This window comes from Pipistrellus hanaki (assembly GCF_964339955.1).
Source record: "Pipistrellus hanaki genome assembly, chromosome: 13".
Lineage (NCBI taxonomy): Eukaryota > Metazoa > Chordata > Mammalia > Chiroptera > Vespertilionidae > Pipistrellus > Pipistrellus hanaki.
In genome coordinates this window covers 32,598,866-32,622,981 of record NC_140515.1, presented here as the reverse complement: position 1 = coordinate 32,622,981, position 24,116 = coordinate 32,598,866, and the positions used below count along the sequence as shown (strand labels likewise).

General features: G+C 56.3%; 1 protein-coding gene across 1 annotated transcript; it reads right to left on the bottom strand.

The window, feature by feature from the left end:
• Positions 1-17,423: 17,423 nt before the first annotated feature.
• Positions 17,424-19,861, bottom strand: FOXL2 (forkhead box L2). The gene has a single exon (XM_084901794.1). It carries the CDS (start codon positions 19,736-19,738, stop codon positions 18,542-18,544), a length of 1,197 nt encoding a protein of 398 aa, XP_084757920.1. The 5' UTR covers positions 19,739-19,861; the 3' UTR covers positions 17,424-18,541.
• Between the last annotated feature and the right edge of the window lie 4,255 nt (positions 19,862-24,116).

Genomic DNA, 24,116 nt, shown 5'->3' with positions numbered 1-24,116 from the left:
CTGTGAAGCCACTTGAGGTGAGAAGTGTTCGTGGCCATTGCTACCCAGGCCCGTGGTGGCTAGGAGGCTGTCCTCTGTCCAGAGGGCACCGGCCAGTCTCTCAGAGCTGCAGTCCTCGAGCACCCAGAGGGCCACCCTGTTGTGGTCTCCCTGCGGCCAGGCTGTGGCCTCAGCAGGGGTGGGAGGACGGCCCCTCCCTTGCTCAGGATGGCATCTGGTGACCTGGGCATTCAGTGCTGCCTGTGGACCGGGGCTCTTGGGACCTTCCTGATGAGGACTCTTCTGCCTCAGCCTGTGGTTCCACATGACCCTGACACACATCCATGATGATCGAACTCCTCAGATGAGTCCCATGTATTAGGAGTACACACATCCATGATGATCGAACTCCTCAGACAGCCTCACGTATTAGGAGTCTGCTGTTTGCTGTAATAAAAACTCAATGGAGCTGCCTGTGATTTAAAAATAAAAAGGGGGAATGATTTTATTGTTTTATATCACTGACAGCTCGTGGTAAGTCTCGAGGTATGATTAAAACCAGGAGCTCCAACAAGGTGGTCAGAACTCAGCCTCTCTCCCCGTCATGCTTTCCTTTGTGCTGACTTCACTCGCAGGCAGACTTTTTCCTCCTGGGGCCCCCCCAAAAGTTCCAGGCTTACATTTTCCCTACATCTATCAGTCTGGGTGGAAAGAGAGCTTCTCTTTGCTGTTTCTTCCTACAAAAGTCCTAGAATTGGGTTTCCTTGTCTTACTTAACCTGCCTGTTTTGGAACTAATCCCCATGGAAGATGGTGGGGGGGTGGGAGGGGGTGGTGGTGAAATATACATCCCCTCCCACAAGCATGGAGATGGGGGTATGCATGGCTCCATCTGAATTACTAGAATAAAAGTGAGGGAGAGGTAGTCCCCCCAAAGAAAGTCAGCAAACTCATTAGTCCACAGAGCCAAATATCAACAGTACAATGATGAAATTTCTTTTGAGAGCCAAATTTTTTAAACTTAAACTTCTTCTAATGCCACTTCTTCAAAATAGACTTGCCCAGGCCGTGGTATTTTGTGGAAGAGCCACACTCAAGGGGCCAAAGAGCCGAAGTTTGCTGACCACGGTCTTAGGAGAAGAAAGGAGATTTGATGCTCCATCCTGGCACATGTGTATCCCTGCCTTGAGAGCAAGCGAGGCTCAAGTTAGGAGCCCAGCTTACAGCTACATGTCAGTACAGAAGGGGTCTGAGGACCAGTTACATGAGAGCAAGGGCTGTGAGAGTTCAGAGAACAGAGTGAATGCTTGGATTGAAGCTATTTCAGAGAGCAGTGCTTCTCAACTTCTAATGTGTTTGTGAACCACCGAGGATCTTGTTAAACCATGGATTCTATTTCCAGGTCTTAGAGCCGAGGTTCTCAACCAGGGGAAGTGGGTGTGACTTGTAAAAATATTCTCTTGCCCTAGCCGGTTTGGCTCAGTGAATAGAGCTTTGACCTGTGGACTGAAGACTTCCAGGTTCGATTCCGGGCAAGGGCACATGCCTGGTTTGGGGCTTGATTCCCAGTAGGGAGCGTGCAGGAAGTAGCCAATCAATGATTGTCTCTCATCATTGATGTTTCTATCTTCCTCTCCTTTCCTCTCTGAAATCAATAAAAAATATTTTAAAATTTAAATATATACATTATCTTTATTCTTTATAATTTGTGAAACTGATACCAAACCAGGAGAAAAACAGGGGTGCCATTTTCTCTGAGCCACTGTGAGGGGCCCAGGTTCAGGTGCTGTGTAAATCAGCATCGGTAAACTGAAAACATGTTCTTCTCCCATTCTAGGCAATCCCTGTGATGCTCTCCTCCTTAGGTGCTTCTTAAAAAAAAAAAATTAAAAAAAAGTATTTCAGAGAGGGAGGGAGAGGGTGAGAGAGAAGTAAAAACATCAACGATGAGAGTGAATCATTAATCGGCTGCCTCCTGCAGGCCCCACACTGGGGATTAATTCTGCATGTGCCCTGACTGGGAATCGAACCATATCTCCCTGGTTTATCGGTCGATGCTCAGCCGCTGAGCCTGGCCGGCCAGCCCACGCGCTTCTTTGGATAGGCCCAGAGCCCTGGAACTGACTTCCAGGGAAGAGAAAGGGCCTGCAAGTGCCCCTGGGACAGAGCCTGAGCGCAGGGAGCGCGCTGCTAACACTGCGGTGGCAGGCACCTTGGCAGCCAAGCAGCGGAGCAGGCGAGCTTCGTGGGCCGCCAGCAATCCAGCCCCGCTTTCTGCGGGGTTACCGTGTGCCAGGCCGGCAGGTGTGGGTCTCTGGGAGTCTCCGTGCAGAGGCGGCCAGAGGCGTCCTCTCAGGCCCTGCACGGGGCAGGCGCCTAATGGGGACCATGCCCAGCTAATGGGAAGCAGCCGCAGCGCCTGTCCACCCTCCTCCTCCCACTCGGCCCCAGAATGGCCGAGATAAAACGGAAGCGCCCCGAGAGGCGCTTTGATTCCAATACGAAACAAATTATTTCTCCCGGAAAGGAACAAAATAAGTCAGAGCGAAGTCGCAGGGTCGCCCTGACTCCTGCCAGGCCACTGCGGGCGGCCCCAGGCCTCCAGACCCCAGGGTGCTTGGCTGGAACAGTGCACTGGCTCACTGGGGGTGGGGGTGGAGGTGGAGGTGGGGGATGAGGGAGCGTTTTGGAGTCCCCAGCCTCTGGGACAACCACCCACAGGGCGCTAATCCATCAAGGCAGTTGGGTACCCTGCTGCTGGGCGGGCCCAAGTGGAGTGGCCTCCATGCCTATGGTTCTCAAACTTGGTCAGGAAGCTTCAAAATCTCCAACAGGACTAGTTAAAGCTCCACTTGCTGAGCTCCACCCCCAGACGTTTGTATTCTGTTGGGGCCTGATAGTTTACATTTATTTTTAATTTTTATTGATTTCAGAGAGGACGGGAGAGGTAAAGAGAAATAGAAACATCAAGATGAGAGAGAATCATTGATCAGCTGCCTCCTGCCCTCCCCACACTGGGGATGGAGCCCACAACCAGGACGTGTGTCTCCTGACAGGAATCCAACCATGACCTCCTGGTTCACAGGTCAATGCTCAACCACTGAGCCAAGCCAGCCAGAGGGATAATTCACATTTCCCAGCCAATGCTGGTGCTGCTGGGTCAGGAATGCCGCTCTGAGAACCACCTGACAAATATGGAGCAGGAGCAAGCTCGGTCTCACTGCCTGACATTGAAATGACTGAGTCCCAGGGAGGTCTGCAGGTGGTACACTATGCAGTAACGGCCCAAAGGACCCATGAACTGATGAATAGACCTATCCCCGCTTCCCTTTGGAGCCTGTTTTTGATTGATTGATTGGTTACCTCTGTCCAATAGTGAACCAATCCAGTCTCACTTCCGAGCTCAGGGACTGGAATTTCCCAACAACACTGGTTGCAACGTAGCTTCTCTAGGTATTTCTTCTGTTCTAGATCCTCAGCCTCCAAAGAGGACCCTGGCTCTGTGTCACCCCGCCTGAGCCAGAAGTCACTCCTGGCAGGGACCTTGTGTGTGTGTGTGTGTGTGTGTGTGTGTGTGGTGTATAGAAGTGTAGCAGGAACTTGCTTAGGGATCTAAGAACCTGGAAGGGTTAGACTTACTTCCTACGTGTTTTAGGTGTGGGATATCTCGGATGAGTGCCTCCCCTTCTTGTATTCCCTGGAGTAGACTATTGGTTCACAAATTTGAGTGTGAATCAGAATGATCTAGAGCACATGTGTCAAACACAAGGCCCGCGGGCCAAATCCAGCCCGCCAGGCCTTGCAATGTGGCCCGCACCGCGCTGTCATCACTGCACTCCACTGTCAGTTTATGACATTGTCAGTTTATGACTGTTCAGTAAACCATTCGGCCCGCGATTTAGGCTGGATTTTAGATTTTGGCCCCGTCTCTGATTGAGTTCGACACCCCTAATCTAGAGGCTTTGGATTGCTGTCTCCACCCCCACAGTTACTGACTTAGTGGGTCTGAGAATTTGTATTTTTAACAAGGTTCCACACTTTGAAAAACCCAGCGTAGGCTGTGGTGGGCATCTCCTTGCTTTAGCCTCAGAGTGGTCCTGGTATGTGTGCCCATCCTACCTCCTGCACATTCTCCACTCAGTCACTGGCCTCTTTGTTGACTGCCCTTCCCAGCTTTCAGAAGGCAGTTAGGTCTTGCTGTCTGTGCCACCTGGCTCTGAGAGAAAGGAACAGCTCTCAGGGGGGTTCAGGTTCGGGAAAAGCAGCGTCCCCTGAGCCCTTACCCCCATCCCACATGCAACCAGACATTATCTCTCTTCTCCTTCCTGACATCCCTCACCCTCTAAGATTGCCTGAGACTCAGCCCTGGGCCAGGCTAAAAACAAAACAAAACAGGAAGCTGAGGAATGGATCCCTTTAATATCCTTAGGACAGTGGTTATTAGTCAACAGAGCCAAATATCCACAGTACAACGATCGAAATTTCTTTTGAGAGCCAAATTTTTTAAAAACTTAAACTATATAGGTAGGTACATTGTTATTAACTTAATTAGGGTATTCCTAAGCTGGCCTTTGCTAAAAACTCAAGGGGCCAAAGAGCCGCATGTGGCTCGCGAGCCGCAGTTTGCCCACCACTGCCTTAGTCTCCACATAAGGCCAGGCCTACAGGGGTTGCTGCTGCCCTTCTACCAGCGACGGTCTCTCTGGAGTAATCCTTCTATTTTTAGTCTGTGCCTTATACATCATGGCTATTTTTGAAGTATTTGCTGATTGGCAGATTGTTTGGGCAAACCTACCAGAAAAAGAAGCAAAACAAGACAACAAAACAAAAGGAAGACTCCTCAAGCCTGCCATGGACGAGGGCCAGGTTTTGATTGGTGTTAGCCAGCTTGGCTGAGGAGGCAGGGTCTTCTCTGTGGTCTCCTGTGTCCAAGGCTCTTGGGTAGGAACCTCCGTGCATGCAAACAAGTGAGGTCCGTACAATTCAGTGTTGGGAGCTTTGAGGCTGCCCCCACAAGCTGGAGATCTTGGAAAAGAAGGGGCAGGTGGTCCATGGGGGGCTGGGGTCAGCCAAGGCCATGGGGAACCATCCTTTGTTCTAGTGCCCCAGAGTTTCCAGAAAAGCCAAGTTTCTGTAGGAATTTAACTGAATATTTATTTACACCAAGAGGTTTAGAAAATACCAAGTGTGAATAATCATGGCATTTTTTTTGTGTGTGATTGGATTAGTCTCCAATTTAGATGAAAAGAAGCCATGTGCAACCCATTAGGTTTTTATAATTTTCCTCTTACTTGGTTATACCCCGAGATTGTGTATTTAGGAAATGGCTAAATTGGCTGTAGATTCCCCATTTGGTTATTGCTATGATTCTCAACTCTAGTTGTATATTGGAATTACCAGGGTTGCTTTGAAAAATCCTTGATGCCCTGGCTACATCCAAGATGTGGAGCCTGAGCACAATATTTTTTAAAGACTCCCCAAGTGATGAAACATTTTTATTTATTTGTTTACTGATTTTAGAGAGAGAGAGAAAGGAGAAAGGGAAACATCAATTTGTGGTCCCACTTATTAATGCATTCATTGGCTGCTCCTTGTATGTGTCCTGACTGGGGATCTGACCCACAACCTTGGTGTATTGGGAGGGTGCTCCTACAGACTAAGCTACCTGACTAGGACCCCAGGTGATTTTTGGAGTGCAGTTGGCATAAAATTGGACTACTAAGGGGTCGGAAGAGGCCAAAGTGGAACAAATCAGACTTTCAGGGGGATCTGCTTAGCCTTCCGTGATTACTTTGCTCTCTCCACACGGGGAGAGAGCATCAGAAGCCTCTACGAGGCCCTCCTCCTTACCCACAGCTCTAGTCAACAGGACCAGGGATGGGTTTCTGACCCAGGGGGGCCAGTTTCTCTCTCCCAGGAACATGGAATCAGGACACAGAGATTATAGCTGTAACTGGGCTCCTCCCTTGAACAGAGCAGAGGAGAGGCCTGGTCAGAGCAGCAAGAAAAGCTGGTCTGTAGAGGGAAGCAGTGTTCTTGCCATCCCTTCAGTCCCTGTTCCAGCCCTTCATAGGGTCTGGTTGCCGCCCCGCTGGGGCTTCAGGGCTTCAGGGGTCACCTACAAATCCTCCTAACAATCTCCCCCAACTCCACTGTTTGATGTAAGCCAGCTCCAGTGGGTTTACGTTACTTATGACCAAAGAGGCCTGACACGTGTACAGACCACAGCGAAACAAAAGCACACAAAAATAAACATGTATTCACCCCCATGCACACACGTCCGGTGTTTGAACCGGGCTCTTTGTAACTCCATGTGGTCCCAATGGACGATTCTTTGGAATCGGTATTTTCCGGAATCCAGTTGGAGAAACCTCCGCTTTCAGTTCAATTGGGAACAGCAGTGGTTCCCTAATGTGGCTCCATGGCTTCATCAGAATCACCTGGAGGAATGGACTGACACATCCATCGCCAAGCCCCAGCCCCAGAGAGGCTAAAGCTATCCAGTTGGAAGAGAATCTTGAAACCTGTGCGTTAGAAACTTTCTCCTTGAGATGTTCACCTATAGTTGAGTCTATTGCAATAAGATGGGCGGAACTAATGAATTTTTAAAAAATTAATTAATTAATTAATTAATTTTTTATAGAGGTTCTTACCAAGTCTGGGAGATGGGAGATGGGTAAGAGCCTACTCTGTCGACACCCAAAGAAGAGCCCAATGAAATTCGGGCTTGTTGGAGCACATGTAAGCAAACAATCAGGCGAAAGCCGCCTTTGCAGGTTAGCTGCTTGAGCTGAACACATGAACCAGATCATATTCCCTGCCTTCTTAACGCCCCACCCCCACCCCCGCAAAAAAAAAAAAAAAAAAATGTGTGTGAAGTAGCAAACGTACCTTTTATTTTAGAAACAAAAATATCATATCTGATCCAACAATAGCCGGATCCCTGTGAATGAAGGGTTTGCATATTTTCCTGTTTTAACGGTTCTAGTATAAACAGCCCAAGCCCGGGCCTGATTGTCAGTAGGTCCTGAGCAGCCCAACCAGAGTGCTGGGAATGGCTCCTTCAGCTCTGAAAACCTGGATCCGGCTGAGTGCCAGGGTTCAGGCTTGTGTTCAACTGGAGCAACGGGGTCAGGAGGAGAGGGAGAGGGCAATTGCAGTGTTCCCCTAGAGCCTAGGGCCTAGACCAAAGCTAACGCCAGAAGCAACAGCAGTAGCAGCTGCAGAGGCAGTAGGAACAGTAGCTGCCATGTATTGAGGATTTATTTGCATAGGCACCAGGCTCAGTGGTGCAATTATTTATTTGGATACTATAAAAAGCTCGGTGTAGTAGCATTGTTATTCCAATTTTAAAAATAAGGTTCAGAGAGGTTTAGCAACTTTTCTGAGGTCACACAGCTTCTAAGGGGGAAGATCCAGGATTCAAATAAAGGCATGTTTGACTCCTAACTATTATAAGATATAGCACACACACATACACTATTTTGTGTACCAGCTGGGGACACAGGGCTTTGTGTCGAGAAGCAGACAAGGCACTTTGCTTTCTTTCAAGACATTTCTCTCAGTGCCAGACTCCATTGGTCTCCAACAAAGGGCAAGAGCTGTCAGCAGGGGCTGCGAGGCCTTCTCCAAGCTCAAAGCAATCCCAATTGTCTGGGTGGATCCTTTGTGCCTTGAGAGTGGAGCCATAACTCTTCTTTGGGGGCTAGCAAAAGACTCAAGATTTATTGGTAAGCCCTAACTGGTTTGGATCAGTGGATAGAGCGTCAGCCTACGGACTGAAAGGTCCCAGGTTCGATTCTAGTCAAGGGCATGTACCTTGGTTTCAGGCACATTCCCAGTAGAGGGTATGCAGGAGGCAGCTGATCTCTCTCTCTCTCTCTCTCTCTCTCTCTCTCTCTCTCTCTGTCGTAGATGTTTCTAACTCTCTTTCTCTCTCCCTTCCTCTCTGTAAAAAAAAAAAAAAAATCAATAAAAATATTAAAAAAAAGGTTTATTGATAAACTACTGATTGTATATTTGGTGACTCAGAGACTTTCCTGGACCTGAAACAAAGAGGATTGTGCTGGTGTGCCATCCCAAAATATGGAGAAACCATCATGGTGTAAGGTTAAAAGAAACAGGATGCCAAATTGCAAATTCTACATAAAATATGCTATTTTAAGCATAGACATTAGACTTACTTCCATTAAAATATACAGATAAAGATCCAGAGAGGAAAGCCACCAAAATGTTAACCGGGGTTACTTCTTGGGGATGGGGCGGGATTACCTGTCATTTTTGTTTTCTTTGCACATCTTAATGTTTTCCCCCCAACTTCTTCCATTTGAATTATCTTTGTAAACAGGGAAAAGGTGAGCATGTAAAAGTCTTCATATATACAGCAATGTAGGTGCACAGGTATGACTAGTGGTTAACTTTCACCCCACCTTGGATTTTAGCAGTGGGAAGTGTCTTTCTGCCTCACTGTTAAGAATAAGCATGGAGGCGTCTTGAACCAGGACTGACCCACCAGAGCCTGCGCGAGGCCCTACCCAGTGTGGGGTCGGAACCAGTGCCTTCGGGGCTTTGAGGCGCTTTTAATTCGGTTGGAGGGACAAGTGCATTGCAACAAATAGTGATGATAGCCATGCTCCCAGGCGACTGTTACATTAGAGTTGAAAGTCGATCCGACGGGTGGGCAGGGTTTTCTGGGGGTAAGCCATGGCCAATGGGGTGCAGACCAAGGCGATGGCACAGCGAATACAAAGGCCTGAGCATAGCCTTGGGCTCTTCCCGGGGTCCCCGGAGTCCGCCGGCTGCGCCTGGAGGACGTCGGTGGGTTGCGGCTTACCGTGTCCCCGCCGCCGCGGTCTCCCCGAGGGTCTGCCAGCGGGGAACCCGGCGGAAGCCACGGAGCAGCCGGTGCCCAGCGCAGAGCTTAGCCTCCCGGCCTGAGAGCCCAGAATCCCCAGTGTTAGCTGCAATAAGGGCAGGGTAAGGGGAGGGGGGCGGAGGAGGGCGCGTAGGAGCCAGGGCCTGAGAGACACAGGAGGGTTTCCGCAGAGGTGGAAGGTGCGGCGGCCGCCCCCAGGACCGGAGAGAGTGAGGTCACCCGCTCTGCTCTGCGCTGTGGTGCCATCGCCTTGCCCAGCTCGCGGGCACAGCTCCCGGGCCACGGGAAGAGATGGCGATGGTGCTGCCTCGTGCCAGCAGAGGGCAGCCTCGAGGCTGCGTAGCCGCAAGGTGACCTCGCTAAGCGGTGGGCTCCCTGCCAGAGCCCCGGTTCTGCCGGGTGGGGGCGGCCTTGGAGCCTGTGACCGCAGCCTGCAGGAGGCCCAAGGGCATCTGGTGAGATGTGGTAAAAACCCCAGCCCCAGGGCAACCTCAGTCTCGAAGAAGAGTGAGGGCTTAGGGCTGGGGGGAACCAAATAAATGCCTCCGTAGAGGAAGCAAGAAGCAAAACTCAACACACACCGGAATGTATACAATATTGAAGCGACAGGTTCCAAGCCGTGTAGAAACTTTTTAAAGGATGCTGGTGGGAGGGAGGATCACCTTCGTGTGTTTTTGGTGAGGGAATAAAGAGACTAAGAGCCCGAAGGAGATGGAGAGGTGCAAGCAGGGACCTGGCCATCACGTTAGGGGCAGAGGGCCCTGTGGTTGGGGGATCCAGAGCCCCCTCGACCGGGCTTTTCTCAGCAGAGGCACTCTAGGGACTGGGGATTCCAACCCTGACCTTCGACACTTCCTGGCTGTTTAATTTGGGAGAACTCACTTCTGTCAAATGGGCGTGGTGGGCTTCTGTACAATAGAAGTTCCGTGAATCCCAGGTCTGTCACTCCTCCAGCTCTGGCAGGACACCGCGCTCCTGGCTTTGTTGCTAGGGTGAAAGGATCCTGTCTCCGGCCTTTGACGGCCGTAGCTAGCTGTCTTGGAGATAAAGGCCGCCAGGCTTTGGGACCACGTTGTCCGTGGCCGGACAGGGCCTGGGAACCTCCCGGTGCTCCTTTGGGGCATTCGGGTGAGCCCTCAGCTACTTGTCCTGGGAGCCGGGTCACCGAGCTCCGGAAGAGTGCACTTATCAGTGAGCGCACCGAAACCCGGCACTCTCCTCCGCTCGCTGGGGAAGCGGGCAAAGGGCCAAGACCCTCTGGAGAGATGGGCGTGGGGTTGCTTGGGCCGCTTAACGGGCCAACCTCAGAGCACACTGAATCACATCTGTGTTCAACATCCGGTGGGTCCATTGGCAAGCCTCGGCCTCTCACAAACTATATGCAAACAGGCACCTGTTACGTTATCTTCGTTCGTTTCCACCTTCTAAAACCCCAGAGGAGAGCACTTCCCAGGGTACGTGTGGAAACCGTGATGGAAAACCGTGTACTTGTGAGGTGCGACTACTATTCACGAGCCACAAGCCCCATCAGAGCTCGCACAGTGCGGGAACAGGACAGATGCAAGAGCCGTGTACAGACGTGTGCACATGCTTATCACAGGCGTGTACCTGTGTGTGCGCCTGTCTCCCTAGACGTGTGACAGGTGGACACACATGTGCAAGTGTGTGCACACGGATACGGGCCACCCTCGTACAGACGTGTGCATGCATGCAAACATGACCGTTTGCGCCTGAAGGCACAGTGTGCACCCTGCTCAGCCAGCCCCTTTCTCCCGGCCCCTCTCACCGGGTCAGTGCGACCCGGGAAGCCGGGTCTTACCTGCGGCCCCAGGGTGCGGGGAAGCCCGGATCCAGCCTGCGCCAGGGCACTGACGCGCTCCTTTATCTTTCATCGCCTGTGGCGGACTTCTCCCGTTTCACTCGGGGCCCGGCCGAGATCCCCAAGTCAGTCGTTGGGGGCAAAGGAGAGAGAAGGAAGAGGCGAAGGGCGCTCCAGGCAGGAGAGGGGACCGTGCCTCCCTCCCTAGGTCTGTCGCTTCTGTGCCTCCCCGGGTCGCGTCCCCAAGGAAGAGAAAAGAGGGGCCCGCCCTGATGGGCTCAGGGAAAGCGGCCCTTGTGCCCTACCCTCAGAAGCCATCGCGGAGCAGGCGCCCCAGGGCTCCCTCTCGGCTTGGGAAAGTTCGCGGCTGCTGCAGGGGCCCGGGCGCCACAGGGAGGGATGTCCCGGCATCTCTGCGCCCGCAGGCGGCCGGGCTGGCTGCTCTCTGGTCCTCACGGAGGGCTCTGTCCGGCGCACTCCCATCACCGGGCGCCTCTGCGGAAAGGCGCTCCCTGGGCCCCGGGGAGTCCAAGGCCGCCCGCCGCCGGGCACGGGCAGCGCCGAGGGTGTAAAGGGCGGAAAGCGGGGAGGGCGGCTCGCAGATTGTCCCCCGCCACCCCACAGCAGACCCGCTCCGCCGGCCGGAGAGCTTGGCGCAGAGAAGCGGTCTCCGCGGGGAGGCACGGGGGCGCCGCTGGGGCAGACGCGGGCGCGAGTTCGGATCCAGTGGGCCCGCCGAGCCCAGCGACCGCGGACGCCACGCGGCTCCCCTTCGGAGGACCGGGTCCGGCGTGGTCCGGCGGGGAGCCGCGGCCCCCCGCGCCCCGGGAGCCCTGAAGTCGGAAACGTTAAAACACTTCGGGGCCCGGGTGCAGGGAACGGAGGGACGGAGGACGTGGGCCGGGGCGCAGCGGGGCCTGCGGGGGAGGGGGGGGAGCGGTCCCGGCCTGGGCGCCCCGGTCCAGCCGGGCCGGCCGGTAGCGATCGGCGGAGGGACAGCCCCGCTCCCCCGCCCCGGCCATCTGCGGGCTTGACCCGACCTTTCTCCGCCCTGACGGCAGGCAGGCAGCCGGGGGGCTTCAGGAAAGAAGACAAAGGCCCGGTGTCCCTGCGGGCGGGGGTTCGGCTTCCTGACTCTGCTCAGGCTCACAGCCTCTGGCGATTGTTGGGGGGAGATTTTTTAAAAAGTCGAATTTCCTCCCCCGTTCCCTCCCCAGATACACACACACACACACACACACACACACACACACACTGCACATTCCCATTCCCTCCCCATCCCTGGAGACGAACATTTCCTGGGATCATGCCCTTTATCTTTGTCTGCCCAGAGGAGTCCTCCTCTGTGCAGAGAGGAAAGTCCGGGACAGGCTTTGCTGTATTCGGTTTGATGGTGATATCACCAAGGACAGCCCTGACCGGTTTGGCTCAGTGGATAGAGCGGCTGCCTGCAGACTCAAGGGTCCCAGGTTCTATTCGGTCAAGGGCATGTACCTTGGTTGCGGGTACATCCCCGGTGGGGAGCGTGCAGGAGGCAGCTGGTCGATGTTTCTCTCTCATCGATGTTTCTGACTCTCCCTCTTCCTTCCTCTCTGTTAAAAAAAAGTCAATAAATATATTTTTAAAAATATTACCAAGAAAAAAAAATATTACCAAGGACAGCGAGGAGGACTGACCTCCGGACTTGGGAGAGCCAGAGAAGGATCGCGCAGCACTTTTGGGGGCCGCCACGGCCTCCCGCGCTTTTTAGGCCTGCCCCACCGAGGGGAGCATCCTGCGCCCCCACAGGACCAGGTTTCCCCCCCGAATTCTGTGCAGAGCTGCCCGGAGGCTGCGACCCCGCCGGAGAGAGGATCCGGGCAGGCAGCGCCGCCCACCGTGTGCGTTCGGCGGCTCCGGCGGCTCCTCCGAGCGCTGACCCCGCACCCGGGGCCCCGCTCCCGCCCTCGGGCGCGCGGCGCCTCTGCCCGCGGCGGCTCGGCCCAACCCGCTTCCTGCGTTTGCCCCTCGCCTTTCCCGTTTCTCCACAAAGACCCAGGGGAGCCTGTCCCACCCGCCGACCTCCGAAACCTCCTGCCCGCCCGCCCCGCGGCTGCCGCCGGCTCTTCTGCAAAGGTGGGGGCGGGAGGCCGGTCCCAGCCCCCGTCCCGGACCGAGGCTCCCCCCCCCCCCCGGGGCGGAGGCGGCGGCCCGCGAGCTCCGAGTGGCTGCAGGGTCCGTGTCACTTCGCAGGTCAGCCGGGTCTTCCCCAAAGAAAACCTTGTGTATCGGTGAAGACGGCCTTAGGAGAAGTGTGAGGGCGGTTGGAGGAGCCCGGGGCTGGGGCAGTCCGTCCACATGCCGGGCGACAGAATGTACCTTATTCCCCCAGGCCAAGGAGCTGGTCAGGGGGGACGCAGTTGCCTGGGGGAGGGTACAAAGGAGTGGCCGTGGCCATCTGGGTTAGGATGTCAGACCCTGCAGGGTTACTATGGAAGGCTCCTTCCTTCCTTCCTTCCTTCCTTCCTTCCTTCCTTCCTTCCTTCCTTCTTTCTTTCTTTCTTTCTTTCTTTCTTTCTTTCCTTCTTTCCTTCTTTCCTTCTTTCCTTCTTTCTTTCCTTCCTTCCTTCCTTCCTTCCTCCCTTCCTCCCTTCCTCCCTTCCTTTCTCCTTCCTTCCCTCCCTTCTTTTCTTCCCTCCCTTTTTTTCTTCCTTCCTTCCTTCCTTTCCTCCCTCCCTTTTCCCCTTCCTTTCCTCCCTCCTTTTCTCCCTCACTCCCCTCTTCCTTCAAAGGGGGAAGGAAAATCACCTACTATAAACCAGGCATTTCGACATTAGAGCATGCAATTATTGTAACAACCCTGCATGGTGTTATAATTTGTTTCGTTTAATAGGTGAGAAAATGAAAATTCAGCAGGGGTGCTTTGCCCAAGGTCACACGGTCATGAAAGGAGGTTGCTGGGCTCCACACTAGTTCGTTCAAACGGAACAGACGGCTGTTGGTGCCCCATCCCACAAAAGGCACATCCCCGGGGTGCCAGAGCTTATCACCAAGCTGAGACCGTGCAGGGAACAGCCAGCCACACAGAAGTTCCTGGGTACAATGGGCCCACCTGTGCTCCCTTCATCTCTGGCTGGCTCCCCGGTCATGCATGGAGCTCCCCCTACAGTGAGTGGCAGGCGCTGGGCCACAGGGAGAGCCCAAGTGGGGAGCCGGGCTCAGCGCTTACAGGTCTCTCCTTAAAACTCCCGAGGCTGTTTGCTCCATAGATAGCTAGGTGACCTCTTCTCAGGACTCCAGTTTCCTTAAATGTAAATGAAGAGATTCGGGGTTCCTGAGCCCAGACACCCTTTATGACAGAATGGAGCCTTCTCCCCAGGAAGCAGAATGTTGATAAGACCGCTTAGTTTTAAGAATCCTTAATTTCTGGTTGTCCCCATGAGAGAACTGGGGACAGGAAGGTTTTTCCCAGCTACTCCATGCCTCTGGTCCCTGTCACATAGGGGAGGTGTGGGAGCCCAGTCCCCTCCCTTCCCATAGGTTCCACGAACCAGGCGACTCCAGGAACCAGGGCCTGCCCAGTGGGGGCAGCAGGAATGACAAGACGTGGTCACCACTGGATGAGCTCCTCAGAGTGAGGGCACCCCAGGGCTCCTGAGCCTGGCCCAGTGGTTACCGTGCTCCATTAAGGAAACAGCTCATTCACAGGCAGACTTTCTTGGGTCTGACCTAGTTTCTTGGGTCTCGCCCATCCTTTCCTGCCCCCTCCCGCCTACAAGAAGCCCCGTCCTCCCCTGATTGCCACCTACCACCAGGGGGCTCCTTGCATCCTTTGCTATTGGGAGACCCAGCAGGGGCTGACAGACCCTACTCTCAGGAGAAAGATGCCAGCCTTCATGCCCACCCAAACTGGACATGCAGGGCGGTGAGCTCTTTACTCTATGCAAGGAGGAAGCAGACCGAGAACACCCTCTGGAGTAGGGTATGGTGCCATCCAGAGAATCCCCACTTGGTGCATGTACTGCACTGGCAAAGAGTTCTCCAGGGTCCCCCTGAGAACAGGACACCCTCAAAAACCCAAGTATTCTGGCTGGGCAAGTCTTAGGGTGCAGGGGTGACCAAGAAATTTGTGTGTAAATGTGAGGATGTTTACATGCATATAAAACACACACATACTTCTCATTCGATACCATGTGTAGCAACTCATTAACACAGGACATGCAGAAGGTGGTAGAGCGTGCGTATCAAACTCTATTTATGTTGTATTTACACTACACCCCGGCAAACATATATACATATGCCCATGTGTTCTGAGCCATCTAGAGTAGACTGTATAAGCTAAGGCATAATTGCTACAAATCAGGAATTCTCTTAAATACTTCTGCCCTTACTTAGGAAATTCCTAAGTCATCTTCTGTAAGAGAAACTCAAAAGTGCAGAGGAAGAAGAGAAAGAGGAAATGAGAGACCAGGAAAGTCAGCCATTGCCCTGAACTTTTAGCACTGTGGGGGGGGGGAGGGGGCGAGGAATGAGAAAACTATAGGGTTTTGAGAAACCCCTGGGGCTGGAATTCAGGACTGTGGGCACCTATGGGGAGGTGGGGTATGATTTGGCTCCCTTCTCTCACTTCCCCAATCCCTGTGTAGACCAGGAATCCCACACGGATTCAGATTCCTTAATTCCATCGCTTGCATTTGGCGAGGCTGCTGCTCTCCCCAGCCTAGGGTGCCTCCTGACTTTTAGTTACCGGGGGCAGAGAGAGGTCCTGTCCTCCGGTGCTGGCCTAGGCAAGCTTCCCTAGCTCACTGGAGGCTCTGCCTCCTTTACTTTATCCGCTTGGGAGGTGCTGAGAGCCAGCTTCGGAACAGAGAGCCTCAACCAGCTAAAGCCAAGGATCTGTATGTATTCTCTGTTATCCTTCAGCAAACCAGGATTATATACACATAACATAACTGCACACATTGCCCATGGCTTATAAATCCAACACACACTGTGGTTTCCGTAAGCCGCTCTGAGTACTGGCCATAGGATTAGTGCAATGCCCTTTCCAGAGGCGAATGACAGACAGACACACCTCCCACCCTGTCGCCAGGATGCTGACTCGGACTGTATGCATACATTTGCAGCAGGCATAGACTTGGGAGTATGGGTCCGACTGTGTAAGAAATACAAACTTGCATGGGCGCAAAAGCCACAACAAATCCTACCTACAACCGCACCTTGTGAACGCACCGCCGCAGGTCAAGTCTCTGATGAGGTTAAACAGACGCCCCAGCTGCCCTTGGGATACACTTCACACCGCAGAAAGCACAGACAGACAAGCACACAGCAGTCCACTTTCTTTTCCGCAGCTCCTCTTAGTCATCTAGACAACGGTGCAGCAGGTTGCCAGACGTGCCCAGACACCAGGCCTGACCTGCCTCTTGGGCGGCCAGCCCCAGCTGAGAGTCTCTCTCCAGCCAGTTCTTCCAGGCTCCCCTGGCCCAGGCAGGCTCCAGTCCCAGTCTCAGGGGGATGCTACTCAGAACCTCTGTGGCTCCATCCTCTCCCTTCCAGCCTCCCCAGGGAAGCCCGAGGGAGGAGGGGGCTATCCTGAGCCAGAGCCACTTCCCCTTGGGCCCAACTACTCCTAACAAGGATCCCACCCCAATGGCCCCACGGAGTGGCCACCAATCAGTGTAGGTTGAAGTGGAAGGCCTGCGGGCTCATTTCCTACAGCCGCAGTGGGCAGCCCCTCCCGGTGCACTAGATTACCCGGACCTTTGGCCACTGTTGTCAGGTTCAGAGTGGGGGGCAGGGAGGGACACTTGTCCGGATATGGGATCCAACCCAAGTTTCACTGGTGGCATTGCAGCAGCAAGAGCTGGCTGATACCGGGCATCTGATGGGAGGACTGAAGGTGGACCATCCCTAATCCTGCCTCCTGCCTCAGGGCCCCAGACTACAGCAGGGTCAAACAGGCAGGGGTCCCTCAGCGGCATTAATGGCTTTAATTCATTATTTGAAGAGTCTCAGTAAAGGAAAAGAAAGAAAGAAAAAAGATTATATTTCTACAGCCACGCAGTATGTCCATCGTTTTCTAATGCCCCCAATTTTCTTACACATCTCAAGGTAAATGAATTATGATGATTAATAATGAGCCCCTCATTATATTTGTATAGAGGTTTTCAGCTTACAGAGCATTTTTTTGCAAACAGGATTTTACCTACGGTATTTGGAATAAATGTATCTAGCTGTTCTATTTGACTGGAAAAAAAATTTGAAGTATGAGGTGCAATATAAGGAAAACACTCCACACACCTAGTCCGACTGTGTAAGAAAATACAAACCAGGCATGGGTGCAAAAACCACAACAAACTCTACCTACAACCGCGCCTTGTGAATGAAACCACCGCAGATCAAGTCTCTGATGAGGTTAAACAGCCACAACAGACCAGTGATGACACGGAAAACAAACAATCACCCCCGAGTAAACAAACCGGTATCGGGCAACCAAAAAAATGCTCTCCTCCCCAGCCGCCCTCCATCCACCCGTGTTTATCTGAAAAAGGCAAAATCTTGCTGAAAACCTCCTTCTTTTAACTGGCTGCTGAACAAACTCGGCAGGCACGACAGAAATAACAGAAGCCCGTGTTAAAAGAAAGAACAAGAAATTTATTCGAGTATTGACAGAAACAGCAACAAAACAACAAAAGTGCTCTAGTTCTCTCTAGAAAATTTGGTCCTCCAAACGACACACTACAGAACAACCAGGTCTGGGAATTTCCCATGAGCCGTCTGGTCCGACTGCTGCCCAAGGTGCCAGAAGCAAGACGTTTGGAAAAAAAAGAAACCCACACAAAATCAGGGAGAGGATGAGTCGTCCCTGCAGAGTCGGCCAGGCAGGCTGTGTGATCTTCCCGGCAGGCACTCAGGGCTTGCATCGGAAGATCGGGGGAAATTTTGTTTTTGATTTTATTTTAAATAGAGCGAGGGCGGGGGGGATACCCCAATCTGTAGAGGAAACCATCTTTTACTGCGTGTATTCTCCTACCTCTCGGAACACAGCTTTTTGAAGGCCCGGCAGGAATTCTACTTCCAATCTCCTGGAAGAGAAGATTTTCATGTTTTGCTTTTAGCGAACTCCCAAGGCCACAATACTTTGTGCCGATTTTCCTGGTGAGGTTTCTTCCTTAACAAATATTTTAAAAAATGTTATCTAAAACAGCCCTCTCTCCCGATCGATCTTTTTTAGCAAAACCTAGCCGGCCGCAAGGGGCTGGTGTCAACGGCGGGCGCAGGCCGCCGGGCTCTCCCCGCTCGGATCTCCCTGCTCAGGCCCACACCCCTCCCAGCCCAGTGGGCCCTGCGGGGCGACTTCTGAGCAGCTTCGAGAGGGCACGGAGCAAACAAACACATTTTCGTCCCTTTTCCCCGGCGACTAGATGTCGGCCCGGACCTGTGCCTCTGGGCAAGGATTTGCACCGCGGCAGCCGGGCGTGCAAAGCCGAGGGCGAGCGCACCGACCTGGGAGCGATCGTCCAGCGGTCCGCGCCGGGGCAGTTCCTCTCCGCCTTGAATTTTGGTTCGGGGTGTCCGGCCCGGACGCCGGGGCCTGCGGAGAGCGCGAGCAGAGGCGGCCCGCAGGCGGCAGGACCAAAAGGGCATCGAGGGCAGGGAGGCGGCAATCACTGGAGGAGAAGAAGCCAAGGAGACAAAGAGGAGCGACAGGAGAGCCGAGGGCAGCGAGGACGCACGGAGGCACCCCGGACGCTGCTGGCTCCGGAGGCGACCCCGGCGAGCGGCGGGCGGGCGCGCGGTCCGAACTGGCGACCGTGGCGGCTGCGGCCTCGGCCGGCATAACACGTCTGTCCCCGCATCCTCGCCGCCGCCGCCGCCGCCGCCGGGCTCTCAGAGATCCAGGCGCGAATGCAGCGCGCCGGTCTTGCTGTCGTGGTGGTCCCAGTAGGAGCAATGCATCATGGCGAGCTCGGGCTGCCGGGCGCAGGCGAACTGCAGGCCGGGCGCGCTGGGGGGCGCGGGCGCCGGGGGCGCGGCGGCGGCCGGGCTGGCCGGGCTGAGCGGGCCCGGGGGCGGCGCGGCGGCGGCGCCGTGGTGCGGCGGCGGCGGGGCCGGCGGGGGCGCGGCGGCGGCGGCCGCGTGGAGGTGGTGCGCGTGCGGGTGCGAGTGCGGGTGCGGCGGCGGCGGCGGCGGCGGGGGCGCGGCGGGCGGGCCCCCGAGGCCGTTGTAGGAGTTCACCACGCCCGGGGGCAGCGCCATGCTCTGCACGCGGGAGTACGCCGGCCCGTACGAGGCGGCGGCGGCGGCCGGGCCCGCCAGCCCCTTGACCACTGCAGCGGCCGCGCCGGGACTCCCCGGGCCCCCGGCCGCCGCCGCCGCTGCAGCCGCCGCCGCCGCCGCGGCCGCCGCTGCCATCTGGCAGGAGGCGTAGGGCATGGGCGAGGGCGGCTGCGGGAGCGGCCACGAGCTGTTGAGGAAGCCGGACTGCAGGTACTTGGGGGGCGCCAGGTAGCCGTAGCCGTCGGCCCCCGCGCCCGCCATGCCGCCGCCGCCGCCGCCGGCCCCGAAGAGCCCCTTCCCGGGCGGGAAGTGCGCGGGCGGCGGCGGCGGCCGGAAGGGCCGCTTCATGCGGCGGCGGCGCCGGTAGTTGCCCTTCTCGAACATGTCCTCGCAGGCCGGGTCCAGCGTCCAGTAGTTGCCCTTGCGCTCGCCGCCGCCCTCGCGCGGCACCTTGATGAAGCACTCGTTGAGGCTGAGGTTGTGGCGGATGCTGTTCTGCCAGCCCTTCTTGTTCTTCTCGTAGAAGGGGAACTTGGCGATGATGTACTGGTAGATGCCGGACAGCGTGAGCCGCTTCTCGGCGCTCTCGCGGATCGCCATGGCGATGAGCGCCACGTAGGAGTACGGGGGCTTCTGCGCGGGGTCGGGCTTCTCCGGGGCTGTGGTCCCGGCGCCGCCGCCGCCTCCTCCGCTGCAGCCTTTGCTCGGGCTCGGCGAGGCCGGCGCCTCGGGCTCCTTGGCCGCGCGGGCGGCGTCCGGGGCCAGCAGGGCCCCCGCGGCGCCCTCGGGCTCGGGGTAGCTGGCCATCGGGCCGGGGTCGGCGCGCCGCGGGCCGCGGGCCGGGCAGCCCTCACTCTCCGCGGCCGGGAGTCCGGGCGGGCGCACGGGTCCGCTCGAGGCCGGATCGCACGCTTCTGCAGGCGGCGCTCGCTGGCCGGCTGGCGGGCGGCCTCTCCCGCTCGCTCTTCTCCGCGCCTTTCTTCTCCCCCTTCTCCGAGCGGAGCGGCCGGCGGGAGTGGAGTGGAGCTCAGCTTCTGGCCATGGGGGAATCCGCCCCGCAGAGAGAGGGGCTCCGTCCGGGCCCGCCGCCCCTCCCCGCCCCGCCGGGCCAGTCCCCGCCTCGGGGGGTCTCTGCGCTGCGCCCTCCCCCTCCCCCGCCCGCCGGTCTCTGGGAAGCCGGACCCGCGTCTCCGGCGGAGCTGCCGCCCCGAGTCCCCAGTGCGCCGCCGGGAGCCTCGCTCTGCTCTGATTCGTATGGGCTCCGCCGAGTTCCGCTTGCGTCAGGCGCCTTCGCCCCTATGGCCGGGCGGCCAGGCGCGCACGGGCGAGTTCATCGCCAAGTCACTTTTTTGGTAAACGCCCCGCACGCACGGCCCGGGCCGGCCTGCCCCCTCCCAGCGGAGCGTGGGGGGCTCGGCGGGCGGCGGCGGGGCTCACGCTGTCCTCGCAAGCCCCGCTAATCGGCCGCGGGTCCGACCGCACTCCACCCGTGTCCGGGGAGCTCGGGCCCCACCGAGGAGAGGAGAGGCGAGCTTTCAGGTGAAAGAAAACGACTTCTTTGGCTCTGCCCTTCGCTGGCTGCCGTCTTGGGACTAAACTTCTGGCTCGGGGCTGGGGGAGGGGCGGGACGGCGAGGGGGCCGGACGGGGGTGGGGTGGAGAGAGCTGCGCGGTGGCTTTGGGAAGAAAAAAAAAAATCAGTCCAGAAATTGCGCGTCGCTGGAGGGAGAAACCTCGCTCGGCTTGGTCTGCAAACCGAGCTCCCAGGGCGATGGGCCCGGGCTGGGGCTGGAGCGAGGACCCTGCTGGGGAGAGGGGTTTGGGGTTACTCTGAAGCCCCTCCGCCTTTTCCTGAGCTGTCCCTGGACCTAGGAAGCAGACCCTTCCCCTCAGAAGGCGAGTGGTGGTTCTCTGAGCGGTTGGATGAATGCTTTTAAGTCTCCGTTCTGCTCCTGCTCTCATGGAGGCGCGGGAGCGGGGGTGCCGCCGTGGGGTTTGGGGGGACTGCGTGTAAGGGCCCTGGTATCACATCTAGAAGTCAGGGGAGGGTCTGTCCTGGAGACACGCGAGATACCAGCTGCCCTCGTGCACGTGTGCTGGTGCAAAAACAGGAACAAGCTGTGAGCGTTAGGAGGTCAAACAGTTATAGGTATGGGATGATCTGTGTATCACACATCAGAGTCAATGTGGCTCAAGGGTATTGCCTCTTCTTTCTCCTTCCTCTCTCCTGCCCTCTCTCTTTTCTCCATTCTTCCCTCCACTTCTTCCCCCTCGCCCTGATTTATTATCTTTCTCCAATTTTCCCTGCCTCTATGGCTGCCGGTGTGTCTATTCTATCACAGAGAGGAAGAGAAACAGGCGGCGAGGGAGGCACTTACTTAATGCTCCTCCTGTCATCTATTCCGATCTTTCTCCAGGGTGAAAGGGTGCGTTCTCACCTCCCCTCAGCAGAAATCTGATGGGGACCCAGGTTCATCTATCTGCCTGTGTGGACATGGTCTCAGGGGAAGTCCGCGCTGGCAAAAAAAAAAAAAAAAAAAAAAAAAGAATAGCCAGGCACGCCTGACTTCTAATGGTTAACACCCTTAACGACAATTCTGTCTGAGACGTGGGAGTCCTCGGGCTGCGGAGGGGGCAGGGATTCTTTGCAGAGGAAGGTGGGCGGGATGGATGTCCTACAGGTGTGTGCTCCTGGTGATTGGCATGTCTGGATTGGTTGGTCCATTGCCTGTCACCACCTCGTCCTCTCCGGCTGCCCAGCCCCTGAGGAAGCCACAGCCCCCCCTGCCCGAGCTGCTCCTTCCCACTCGGGCCTCTGAATCTGCCCTCTGAGGTTAAAGGAGAGGAGGACAGGGGGATAGGGCTCTTGGGATTCAGCAACCCTAAAGGTGAGGTTCCTCCGGATCGGTCAGCAGAAACGCCTGGTGTGACCACCGCAGTAAGAGGGGGCAAGGCTCTCTGAAACTCATCTCAGGAAACTCTCCCCCTCCCCCCTCCGCCATTGAAAATATCTCATAATAGCTGGGTGGGTTTCTCCCGCTGCCCCCAAGCATAGAGCAGAGCACAGCGGCACTCCTTCACGTCCTCTGAGCCTGCTTCCTGAGCAGCAGTGCGGGTTTTTCTCCATCCTTACTCCGGGAGTGCCGAGGCTGAGTGGGGCAGTTCGGTTTGGGCTGCTGAAGACATCCCACAGGGCCTGGGGGGAGGGGGAAGGGGTGGCAGCTGGGGCTGGCCTCACCCTGGGTACTGCTGTCCCCTTTCTTTTTTTTTTTTCTTCTGACCACCCAGGCTGGTGCTCTGTCCCTCTTTCCCCAGCAGGCATTTCCGCTTCTGGCCAGCAGCAGCCAGGTGTAACAGCATTGTTGTGTGTGTCATCACTTCCCCGGATTCCAAGCGTGGCTCCCTTTTCAGCCTTTTAAGGAGTGTGTGTGTGTGTGTGTGTGTGTGTGTGTGTGTGTGTGTGGAGGAAGGAGTGCCTCTGAGGGATTTTCGGAGTGTGAGAAAGGGTAATCCTGCTCTCCCAGGTAGTGATCTCTCCAGGAGGCGGCGAGGCGCGCCTTCCTTTACTTCTCCACGGTCTAGGCAGGCTGGGAGGGCCGGCTCCCAGCTGGTCAGGATCTCTCGTGGCAGGACAGACCGTGCCCATGCTCGCGCGGGGCTCCAGGCCCGGGTTCTCCCCGCTGCGTCTCTTGGCGACTCAGGACCCTGTCTCCGTGACCTCGATGGTGCCCACGTCCAGGGACCGGGCGGGAGCTCCCAGCCTCCGCCGCCCGGTTTCCCGGGGCCGCGCAGCTGCAGCTCAGAAGGCGCGGGCACTCCCTCCCTGCGGTCTCCCCGCCCGAGCGCCGCCCGACGATGCCGGCCAGACCCTTCGGGAGCGCGGCCTCTCCTCCCGCACCTCCGAGGCCTCGCGCCCGCCTTGCGCCAGCCCCGAGCTCGGCGCGAGCAAAACCCTGGGGTCTGATGGCGAAGGTGGTGACAGGCATTGGGCCAGCCACCCCAGACGTGCCGATCACACTCTGTAGCTGAGCTCCAGGCCGGGGACCCTGCGACCAAAAGGCGGCCCGCGCGCCTTGGGGCCTGCGGTGACCTGGCGCAGTGCATTGCTGGCGAGGCTCCTATGGTCCGACGGCCACCTGCACCAGGTCCTGTGGCCCCCTTTCCTGGCGGGGCTCTGAACCTTACCCTGGGGAGGTGAGGCTCTGAACCCCATACAGGCCTCTCCTGTGAGTACAGCCTCTGTGGCGTGCACGCGGGAAAAGGGAAGCTTCTGCACCCACACAACTCCACACCTCAACCGGCTACCTTACCCTAGCCCCCTGCTGACCCCCCACCCCCACCCCCTATTCCTTCCGACTCCAGGTCCCTGCATACATTTCTCTCAGTCAATCTGGGACCCCCTCCCCTACTTTCCGCCACTCACCTGCTGTATGCACTAGCTCAGATACTGCGCCTCTCGGGTAAAAGTCGATGCCTGGACTCTAAGCCATCACACGCTCGCCACCCAGCTATCTTATGACAGTGATGTCTTGGCTCCATGTCAGCAAGTCTGAGTCCCAGAACCTGTTGATTCTCGATGTCTTTGGCCAGTGGTAGGGTGACTGGTGGCCACCTGCATGTTCCCCTAGTGAGCTCAGACTTTTTTTTTTTTTTTGAAGCTGAGGTACAGAGCACACCCCTCATGTCCTTTAACACACACACACACAGGCTACTTCACCTCTGTTTTATAGCTGAGCTCGCGGCTGCACTGACAGTCTGCAGCCTGAGATGGCTGCACAGTTCTCACACAGCTTGGCTGAGGCCAGCCGGAATTATTCTGCCTGCATGGGATTAGCAGGCTCACTTACCCAAATATGTGCTTGGAAGAGAGAGTAGTGGAGGAGAGAGAGAGAGAGAGAGAGAGAGAGAGAGAGAGAGAGAGAGAGAGAGAGAGAGATCACTACTGCCCATTCTGTAGAATGCACAGATGACAGCTGTTTCTTCTGGTTAGCATCCTTTGGAATCCCACACCCCTGACCCTGTGATGGCTGGGCTGGGAGGCAGCGGCCGGAGTTCCGGGCTCCTCCGTGCCTCTCTGATGTTGGGACTGGAGTCCACCGGCACCTCTTCGTCCTGAGGAATGTGTGCCCTGCCCTCTGCAAGGCAGACTGCGGGGCAGTTGTAGACCTTCCTCCGGGATGAACTTA